At 45.6% G+C, this 10,447-nt stretch overlaps 1 protein-coding gene across 5 annotated transcripts; it reads right to left on the reverse strand.

Annotated features, from left to right (window-relative positions):
- Positions 1 to 199: 199 nt before the first annotated feature.
- On the reverse strand, positions 200 to 8,307 carry ccdc66 (coiled-coil domain containing 66). Of its 5 annotated transcripts, none has more exons than XM_053439506.1 (21): positions 8,030 to 8,307; positions 7,230 to 7,288; positions 7,027 to 7,049; positions 6,444 to 6,689; positions 6,036 to 6,273; positions 5,769 to 5,904; positions 5,520 to 5,614; positions 5,225 to 5,286; positions 4,739 to 4,831; positions 4,387 to 4,521; positions 4,055 to 4,287; positions 3,619 to 3,703; positions 3,343 to 3,501; positions 3,156 to 3,234; positions 2,554 to 2,631; positions 2,205 to 2,424; positions 1,693 to 1,906; positions 1,507 to 1,547; positions 1,102 to 1,262; positions 823 to 926; positions 200 to 496 (listed from the first exon to the last, which is right to left on the reverse strand). In XM_053439506.1, exons 1-21 carry the CDS (start codon positions 8,038 to 8,040, stop codon positions 395 to 397), a joined length of 2,574 nt encoding a protein of 857 aa, XP_053295481.1. In that variant the 5' UTR covers positions 8,041 to 8,307; the 3' UTR covers positions 200 to 394. The 5 variants fall into 5 exon arrangements, with proteins under 5 accessions (XP_053295481.1, XP_053295473.1, XP_053295463.1 ...); XM_053439498.1 differs by having other exon boundaries at positions 2,554 to 2,634; XM_053439488.1 differs by having other exon boundaries at positions 3,156 to 3,240.
- Positions 8,308 to 10,447: the final 2,140 nt, after the last annotated feature.

Genomic DNA, 10,447 nt, shown 5'->3' on the forward strand with positions numbered 1-10,447 from the left:
AAAATGTTGCTCGACCAATCATAACTGGAGAAACTTCAATCACTCCAACCTATATAGCTTAACTTTGAAAAACTCAGGTGCAGTCTGTGGATTTTCAAGTGAAAAGTGAACTTTGAAGTAAACTTCTCATTGTTGATCCTCAGGTTTCCACTTTGATTCAGTGTCAGATGACTTAGCTCCTGTGAACCTCAGAAAACACTGAAAATGTTCTGTTAAATGTCGACAACAGAGTGTCACCCAAAGCATTCTGGGAGCTGTCTTCCTTCTCTCTGTGGTCTGGTTCCGTTGGGACGGCCAGGTGACCAGTGACCCTCGATCCCCAGGAGAAACGCTGCAGCGTGCGAAGGCTCAGTGGAGCAGGCAGCTCTGAGGAGGGGTCGTCAGGGGTCAGAGGTCACTTGTGATGCATTGCCGAGTGGGACCTGAGCTCGTTGTTGTGGTGCTTCAGTAGAGGGTTCAGGTCCGACTCCAGTTCCCTCTGCTTCTGTAATAAACCCTGTTAACACACACACGCACACACACAACTCTGTTATTTGCTGACAGTTCTGTGGACATCTCTCCTTCACAGACTCCTTCACAATATTGCACTTGGAATTTTCCTCCATAATAATCAAGTTTCCAAACCAAGAAATTAAAGAAAAACTAAGAACAAATTTGATAGAAACAAGGATTTTATTTTTCCATCTCCATTTAAAAACTCTGACCCTCCTGAGGAAGAACAAACATTCCTGCTCCTTCTTACAGATTATTGAAGTTATTGTTGATAAATGTTCCAACAACTCCAAGTACACACACAAGTACAAGTGTGTTTGTGTTATTTACCTGCCGTAGCTGAGCCAGGCTTTTCAGGATCTCCTGCTGTCGAGTTGTGTGGGCGTGGTCTTGATGAGGAGGAGCAGGAGGAGACACTGAGCTCTGAGGAGAAACTTGTGACCAGGAGAAAATAAAGTTTGGTTAATTTACTGCAACAATTAGTCACGAGGCGTTTCCTCTGTGAACCAGCTGAGGTTAGAAGCTGCTGTTAACTGTCACATTTCAAATGATGGATGAGAAGATTTAGAAGAGAGGTTCAGATGAAACACTGGGAGAGGAGAGTCTAACCTGTGTGTGGGGGGGGGATCTCAGGAGGCTCCAGTGGGTCCAGAGTGATTTCATCAGTTCGGATATAAGGGATAAAGTCCAGAGTTGGATGAGGAAGAGGTTTGGAGGCCTGCTGACTCTGCACTCTGTGTCTGACAGCAGGGACTGGAGGAGAGCGCCCCCTGGAGGAGATGAAAACATGGAGGACTCAGCTCGCTTAACTTTTTTTGATTTAAAAATGAGTTACCTCATGACTTGCTACCGGTAAGTGCCAACATTTCTATCTGACTTTCCGATGCTCTTATTAACTGTGTTGTTAACTGAAGTTGACTCTTCTCTCATCTGCTGGACATTATCAGGATGTTTTCAGGTACGTTTTGTGAGTTCAGTGGTTTGGCTTGAAGAAAACTCTTTAAGTTCTTTTACCTTTCACTGCTGGAGGCTGCAGAGATGATCGGTCCTCCCACCTGAAACAGTCAAAGTTATTAGATCACATCCGTCGGCTGCAGGGACAGAAATAATCTCCACCTCCGGAAGTAGGTTGATAAAGAGAAAACACACAAGTGTATAAATGTTAAGCAGAATCCAACATCCACAGTGGGCGTCTCCTACCTTACTGTGAGGTACAGATCTGGTCTGTGTGTTGGAGAGGGGACGAGGATCCTGGTGAGGAGGAGGAGGAGGAGGAGCAGGCTCGGTCCTGGACAGACATGTCCTCCCCTGCAGTGCGACGAGCTCGGCCTGTCTCTTCAGTCGACTCTCCTGTCTGTCCCTCTGCAGAGCGGCAGGGTAACGCTCCGAGGCAGGAACGAACCTCCGGCTGGGCCTATAGAGCGGTATGGAGGTTGTGGGAGAGAGTTGAGATTTCTAATGCTCCTTTCCCACTGGTACAAGAAACACCCACTAACGAGTGGCTCTTTTCTGCAATGGGAACTGGTTTAATCCACTTTCACGCCCGGGTCAAATGACCATGAGAGACTTGTGATGGATTTGGACTAAGATAAGTTCAAGTCTGTTGTAAAATTCGCACAAGATAAACAACACTTCATCAAAGATCTTAATAATTAGTTTGAATTGTTTATCAATAAATTGCTTCAGCTCTAATGCGACATGTGTGTTTCTACCTCTGTGTGTTCCAGTCTGGCCTCCTCTTGTCCGTCCTGCTCCTCTCCGTCCGGGCAAACGTTTCATATGGGTCTCCTCCTCCTCCTCCTCCTGCTCCTCCTCCTGGCAGACAGATGTTCTCCTTGCCTGTTCTCACTCCTGGGTTCTTGCTGTTTGGAGGAGGAGCAGCAGACACAAAGGGAGGTGGCAGGTAATGTGCAGAGACGTCAGGAACTGCCTCTGCAAGGAAACGAGAAAACAAACAAGACTTCAACAATTAGTACATTTTCCATCTGTCTACTACACATGCAGCAGCACTACTACATTCTACTGCAGTATTAGTATTATTACAGTATTAGTAGCAGTTACCTGTCTGTACAGCAGTGTCTTTGAATGGGGGGACTGAGCTGCTAACATCCTCCTCCAAATGCTCAGCCTGTGTGGTGACTGCTGGACAAACACACATAAATACAAGTTTTTCTATCTTCAGAATACTTCTGTGACATACTGTATGTACACTGAAGTCTGAGGCTGCTACACAACCAGACTGTACAAGAGGAACAATCAGAAACACGATGACTGACAGGGCTGAATCAGAATTTGGTTTTATTAGTCCTCAATGCAAGGAAGATGTTCTGGTGTTTGCTCCAACGTGAAGCCTCGAAGCAAACAAATGAAATAAAAATTTAAAAATAAGCCGAAAACAAATCCACGATATTGATAGTTGGAAAATGTAATAAACAAGACGTGAAAACCAAACAATTTAGGTCTGGACCAAGGGGTCGGATCCAGATTTCTCTTTTAAATCACTTCCACAATTTCCCCAGGGAATCATTCAGGGGAAGTTGGTGAAAAAGGCCCATTTGGTGCAGCCTGATTGAATTCCGGTGGACCGTTGGGATTAGTGGAGATAGGAGCACCACAGAGTTCTGTTTCTGTGTTGTGTTAACATCACAGTCAGCTTCACTCACCACTGGACTGTAGCATCTCCTGAGATCTCTCCTCCCTGTGACCTTTCTTCGGTTGTTCCGTCTGGTGACTCGACTTCTCCTGCACCTGCACACAAACACACAAACACACACACACACAAAATGTGGTTTCAGTTTTGTTCACCCTCCTCATGAAGCAGCTCCATGTCAGGGTAAGTGGCTTCCCGACCTTCTGCCTCTCCCTCAGTCGGTCCAGCTCATACTGTCTCTGCAGCTTCTCCCTCTCCAGCAGCAGCCTCCTGGCCTCAGTCTCCTCCTCCTCTCTCCTCCTGGCCTCCTCTCGCTCCCTCTGCTGCCGCTGCTCCTCCATCTGGGCTTCGATCGCTCTCTGGGGGACGATTCAGGAGATGATATTATATTTAGAAAAGCGAAGTTAAAAAACGTGTGTCTTTCTGAGTGTCTCTCACTCCTCTGCTCCTCCTCCTCCTCCTCGTCTTCGTCTTACCTGCTGCTCCAGCTGTTTGAACCTCCTCCTCTCTCTTTCCTCTATCTGGGCGGGGTCAAGCAGGGCAGTCATGGTTCTCACATGGCTGGATGAAACAAAGAACATGGAATATTTACTCATATATACAAAGAGGTTTGAAACCACAAGTCAAAAATCTACATGAATGTCAGAATCTTTGTATTTTAGCATGTCCCCGCATTGACATGGTAGCATGTGCTTCACACGTCTGTGCATATCTGATGACCCACATTATCCCAGCATGATTTGGTGTCACAGATTACTTTGGTATCTCATTCCTAAAGTGCAGCAATAAATGTTCCACGAGGTTGAGGTCCAGTGACTGGGGGGGGGGGGGTCATTGCCCTGCTGAGGTTTCACTTTCACTCGTAAACACTTCTCTTGCTGCCATACATCTCAAACTTGAAATTCATCCTACCTGGCTCTGCTCTGGTATCCGTTGGTCGTGTCCACCCTGGCCCCCGCGACACTCTCTGCTCCACAGCTGCTGGTGGCCTCCCAGACCAGGGACAGGCTGGAGGTGGGCTCCCAGTCCCCGCGCTCAGACCCCCTGGACGGGGCTGGAGGTGGAGCTGATGGAGCTGCAGTGTGGACAGGAGGCCTCTGCTGCAGAGAGTCAAAGTGTATGGCCCAGAGCTCATGGTCCTCTGTCTACAGGGACAATAACACACACGTGCAGCCAGAGTTAGAACAGCCAGAATCCAATGTCTCTGGTTTCTGCTGTCTGTGCTGGATCTGTCTCTGCTGCACCTGGTTCTGGATCAGTTTCTCTCGCCTCTTGCGTTCAGTCGCCTCCTCTCTCTGTCGGTTCAGCTCCTCCAGCCACTGTCTCCTCTCCTCCTCCCTCCTCCCACCACTCAACACTGGGGCCATTGGTGTGACCTCCTGAGGTGACAACACAGGTCAAACAATACCTTCAGGAATTTTTTTCAATGTCATTTCTTGAAGAGATAATCTGACATTTAACCTTTAACATTCCAAATGTCTGTTGTGATGCACAGATTGTGTCTTGTATTCTGGTTATTTGTGTGTTTTTAAACTTCCACATCTTTGAGAAAGCTGAAGGGTTCAGACACGCTGCTCGGGGAGAACATATATTTACCCCGAGCTTGAGGCTGGATCTGATGGCTGCAGGCTGCTCTCTGTGGCTGATAGAGCTCTGAACTGATAACCCTCTCTCTGCGTCCTCCTCAGCCTGGAACACACACACACACGCATTCAAATATTTGATGTAAACAGAATGTGTGTCCAAGTACTGCATACACTGTGTTTAGTTATTGCATGAGGAAGTACATCCTTTACTTACGCACAATATAAATCGAATTAAAAATTAATATTTCATGTGAAAACAACACATTAAAATGTATCATGAACATTTTGCCTGAACACAGTGAGACGAGTGGAGTAGATGGAGATAAAGCCATTAAGGTATCACATTTCAGAAGGAGGAAACAGCTTCCAGTCTTTTTCTGTTCTCGGGCGTAAACAGAGCTGCAATCATCTCGTTTACACAGAAATGAAAAAACAACCAACAGGCTGAAACTCAACAGATCAAAAGGTGAAGATGTGAATATAATGTGAGTCCTACCTGGATTCTCCCAGGAGCCCAACGCTGCTGCTGCTGCTGCGCGTTCAATATCACCTGCTCGTCTAACAAACACATATAGAAAATGATTTACTGTGTACTTTGACTTTTTAGTTTATTTGGTTTATGTCCCATCCAGTAACATGGAGGAAGCAGTGTTCATGAGTTGCACTGCAGCCGGCTGGTGGTTTGGCTTCACTTTTGTGGTGCTGTCATCTTGTTCATCGTTATATATACAGTCTATGATTAAAGCTGATATAAATATATATATGTCTAAGCTTGTGTTACGTGTGTGTACCAAGTTCTCTCCTCCACTGAGCCTTCTTGGCGCCGATGACAGATCTGCTGTCTGACTGTCGCTCCCCCATCCAGCTGAGAAAACACGCAGACGTCCTGAAAAACAGCAGCAACACTGTGTGTTCAACCACCAGTTTAGAAATACTGACTTCTAAAAACACATAGCAGAGGCAAATAGCAGAGATCTGCAACGGCCCTTTCTGGTCTGTTTCCTCATCAAGCATCTCCACTGGTATTTTGGGCTCCTCACCTGTTGTCTTTATCCTGAGAGGTTCCAGTTGCATCAGTTACACCTCCACCACCTTCTCCCTTCTTCACCACTCCCCCTCCTCCTCTGTCTTCCTCCATCATCTCTCCTTCATTCACTGAGGTGCCAGATGGTGAGCCTGTTTTCAGAGCAGAGAAAAAGAAAGTCTGGTGTCTGACATGAACAGGTATAAGCAATAAATGAATTAGTGCCTCATCAGAACCAAGACTTATAAATAGACTTTGGTGTTTTTGTGGGCTACCCATCTACCCTGGGTTCGGTGGTCCTCTGGTGGTTGTTGGCTCTTGATGGTGTCGAGGAGCTGCTGGAGTTGCTCCCTGGTCAGAACCACCATGTTGTCTCTCAGTCCTGCATCCCCACTGGCCGGCGCATCCTTTGGTCCCGCCTTTCCTCCAGCTCGTGCCTCGGTTTTCTGAGGCTTCCCTGTTTTCCCATTGGCTCTCGGGGATGCAACAGTGGAGAGCTGTTTGTGTCTGTCCGACTTCACCTTCAACACAACCACAAACACACACACACACAGTCAGAGTGGATGTTTGTACAATCAGTCTAAATGTCAGATTTTGACCTGAATCCTGCTGTGTTTTAAGGTGGTATTGGGCTGATAGTGTAACTGTAATTTGATTAAAATAAAGAAATGTAAGGCAGCATGAGACTTACCTTGGTAGCAGCTTTGATGCCGCCCTGGTTCAGATGTTCTTGCGTCTTAGATGTTATCAAAGTGGTGCTCCTCTCTCTGGTTGTGGAGGTGTGGGAGTTCAAGGAGGTGGCTGCTCCTGGTGCCTTGCTCCTGGCCTCTCTGTATCTGCCTGCCTGCTGCCGGGCTGGACGCTCCTCTCCCTGCACCTCCTCCAAACAGGAGGGCTGTCTGGAGCTCAAGACGTTCGTCACTCTGGGCCTGAGCAGCTGCTCGCAGGACATTGAATGAATGGAAAAAAAAAAAGGAAAATTATAACAGCTTATAATAGCTTATAACTCTTTATTATTACCACAGGAGGTTATGTTTCCACCCCTGTCCGTAAGCAAGGTTACGCAACCACCACTGGACAGATTACCATGACACTTGATGAATGGATGTTTCAGGGGTCGGGGAAGAAGAGATTCAATTTTAGTGCGGATCAGGCATTTTACATTTGACATTTTTTATGATTTCTCAGGGAACAACAACTGGATCTTCATCAAACTCAGGCATCTTAATGCCTGTGCAGAAATGTAATAACCAGGTTATAAAGACAAGTCCTACCTTATTTGGATTCTTTTCAACACCTGTAGTGGAAGAAAATACTAATTAAGAGTTGTCCGATGGTCTCAAATTCAAACAAATAAATAAACATTCATGCCAACAATTTAAAGTTTTCACGATTTAAATTATATCATTAGGTTTATTGACAACTTCTAATAGGTGAGTAAATGTTCCCTGGAAATAAAAGCTTATAAAAGTCTCACCGTGACTTAGTAAGATCAACCTGGGTTTCCCGTTTTCCAGCTCGAACAGCAGGCCGTCTCTGTTCCAACAACGGAAAACGAGAAATGTCAAAGCAAATCAACTGAAACACAATCACAGGAGCAGACAAGCAGAAATTAAACCGAACATATCATATTCTGGTTGTTATCGCTCAAAAACTACTGAATGGATTCACACAAAACTTGATAGAAGGATGAGACATGAGCCAACAAAGAACATTTCATATTTGGACATGGATCCGCAGGCAGTAGGATCTGTTTGACCTTCTTTGTCAAAGATTAAACTTGCCTTTAAAATGCCATTATTCTCAATTTTTCCTTATTTCTGAAGTCTCACCACACATTGTGAGATAGGGGCATTTTGCTGGTCACTTTAAACATAGCTACACACTTTGTGGCACAGATACAGAAGAGTACATACTGTATACTCTTGCCAGGTCATGACATTACAATGGGTAAACATATAGTATTTAATAATAAAACATATTTGTATTTATCATTGTAGGAACTCCAGATTCATTTAATATTTACATTTAATGATCATTCTCTGAAACCACGAACCAAAACTAAAGAACGATGACAACTCCTCTGTAGCTCCCACACGTTGTTTTTATCATAAGCCCCATTTACGTTTGACCATTTTGTAAACAGCATTAGTAGTGTGTTAAAAGTTTGGTTTGCAAAGTGCAACACAATCCATGTGTGTTGCACTGCGACACATTCGGCCAGTGTGTTAGCTTAGCTTGCTACTATAGGTTTAGTTTTAACAGAACAAGACTCACCCGAGGTTCATGGCGATAGAGAATATCCTTCAAAGCGTCGGCGGGTTTCCCGACACCCGACTACAAGCAGGAACATGCGGTTAACCGAGGATTTACAGTTCAATTAACGCGGGTTCGAGCGGCTCGTCGATGACCGCGTCGCCACAGACACGACACTTCCGGGTCCTCACATTGTGTACGTCGGTTGCTGACAACGACCAAGAACGGTGTCACCGATTGGTCAATTCAATTCCGCTGCAAAGTCAACAGCCAATCGGAGGCGTGTATTTGGTCGCTCACGTTTGTCAATGTTGCATTTACTCCAGAGAAAGAACCGATGAGTCCAAATGTGACGATATAGCTAAATATAATGATTACGTACGTCATATAAGGAATAATTACGTTACTACGTGCTAATTATTCTAACAATACTTCTTAAATTATAACTGCAGTGACAATTTTGCTGAAATTTAAGCTCCTCAAATTCCGTTTCCATTTAAAGAACCTTTTTGGCCTAGCTGGCATTTACATACTCACTCTATCTTTTAAATTGAATTTTTATAGATGTGCTTTCAAATAGTTCTACTTTAACCTTCTATTTCAATCGTTTAATTATGTCTTATTTATTCTTAATTATGCTTTTCTTTAACGATTTAAACGTTTGTATAAATGCTCTATTCCTCTGTGATCTTCAATTTGACTTTGAATTTTTGCTTTTGAACTGTTCCCTATTGTTCGCCTTCAATTTGAAAGGTGTTTTGAAAGCATTCTTTATTAATAAAGTTTATTATGATTTATCATTAACAGTGTATGAGCTCTTGAAGAGGCCTTGACATTGGCATACAAGCAACTATCCATATCAGAAAATACCATACATTTGCTATGGGGGGAGATTGTGACACATGAGAACGATACAAACCATTAAATACAATCGTATGATGTATATCGTACAATACATCATGGGATGTGAGCTTCGCTTGTACCCGAAGTTGTAAGTGTTGCTCGGTGATGTCATTTACTGTAAAACTTAAACATAAGTAGAATTCAGACTTCCAGAATAAGAACTCCATAGTATTTGTGTCAGTATTCATAATTATGATATAATAAGGCATAATTATGAGATGATAAGTATATGGATCTAAATTTGGCAGATCTGAGTTTATAATAGGGACAAACCTGTGCTCAGGGTCTGATGTGCCCCCCCCCCAGCCCCAAAAGGAAGAAGGAGCCATTGAATAGGTGTGAATATAATGGATTTAGTTTAATGATGTGTGTACAGTAGGTTTGTGTAGATGTTGGTATGTGAGGACCAACCTGTGCTCAGGCTCTGATGTGAGCCCCCCTAGCCCCAGCAGGAAGCAGCTGCAGCCGCTAGGGGGCGCCAGGGGACCGAGCCCAGTGCTGTAAATGAAGCGTAAAAACCAAACAGGCTGTGTTAGCTCCGCTGTCATGACGTCGGGATGTTTTTCTTTCCTCCACCGTCAACGAGACACCGAGCACCGACATCCATGAAGCCCGTCGCCCGCTGAACCGCATCCAACGTGAAGTCAACCCCGCGGCTCGCCCGGTCCAGGAGGTACGTTTCTAACGGGGGCCGCTCGGCGCCGCTTGCCGGAGACACTGCGCAGCGTCGAACCGCGGCGTTAGCCACTTAGCTCGGGTTAGCATGCTCGGCTAATTTGACGGCGGGGCAGCGTCGAGGTAACGCCGGTGTTTTCCACCGGTTTCCGGGGCCGCGGAGCGGGAATAGACGGGCTCTGGTCTAAAGTAAGACGACGGGACACGATGTTCCAGGTTGTGTGTTCATTTGTGTGCTGATGTACGATGCGTGTAGCAGACTCGGCGAGCTAGCGTGTTGCCAGGCTAAGGTCAAGAAGCTGGCCAGTCTGACAGCTAACGCTAACAAACATGGTTCCTACGGGCGAGCGTGTGTGTGGACGTGTGGTGTGACAGCCAGTGTCGCAACTACACAACTGCTGGCTTGTAACAACACAATCCGACGGGTCCGCACACTGGAGCCCGGAGCGGTGCCGTGTGCAGCATTAAGAGGTGGGTGCCTAAAAGTTTGATTAGCTCGAAGCTAGCTGGTTGTGATGATACCTGAGGTCAGGTGTAACCCACTGGGACGTGGTATTACCAGTAATTAGCTTGTTGTTACTGACTGGTTTAATGACGGAGGATATTTGGCTTTAGCTGCAGCTGCACGGGGGATGGTGATGGTTGTGTGTATCTGTTGTCATACTCCTGATGTAAGTGTGTGTTATCCTGCAGCTCCACACTGACCACAACACCAGTGAATACACACTTTTAATCCCTGATGTTGATGTGTGTCACAGTGGGAGCGAGTGGTGGCTTGCAGATGGGTTTGATGGGTATGATGGGTGATTTGTGCCCCTGTGCATTAACCAGTCTTTCCTCTGACATCCCCCCCCAGTGGGC

The sequence above is a fragment of the Pleuronectes platessa genome, chromosome 2, assembly GCF_947347685.1.
Source record: "Pleuronectes platessa chromosome 2, fPlePla1.1, whole genome shotgun sequence".
In the NCBI taxonomy this organism is placed as follows: Eukaryota; Metazoa; Chordata; class Actinopteri; order Pleuronectiformes; family Pleuronectidae; genus Pleuronectes; species Pleuronectes platessa.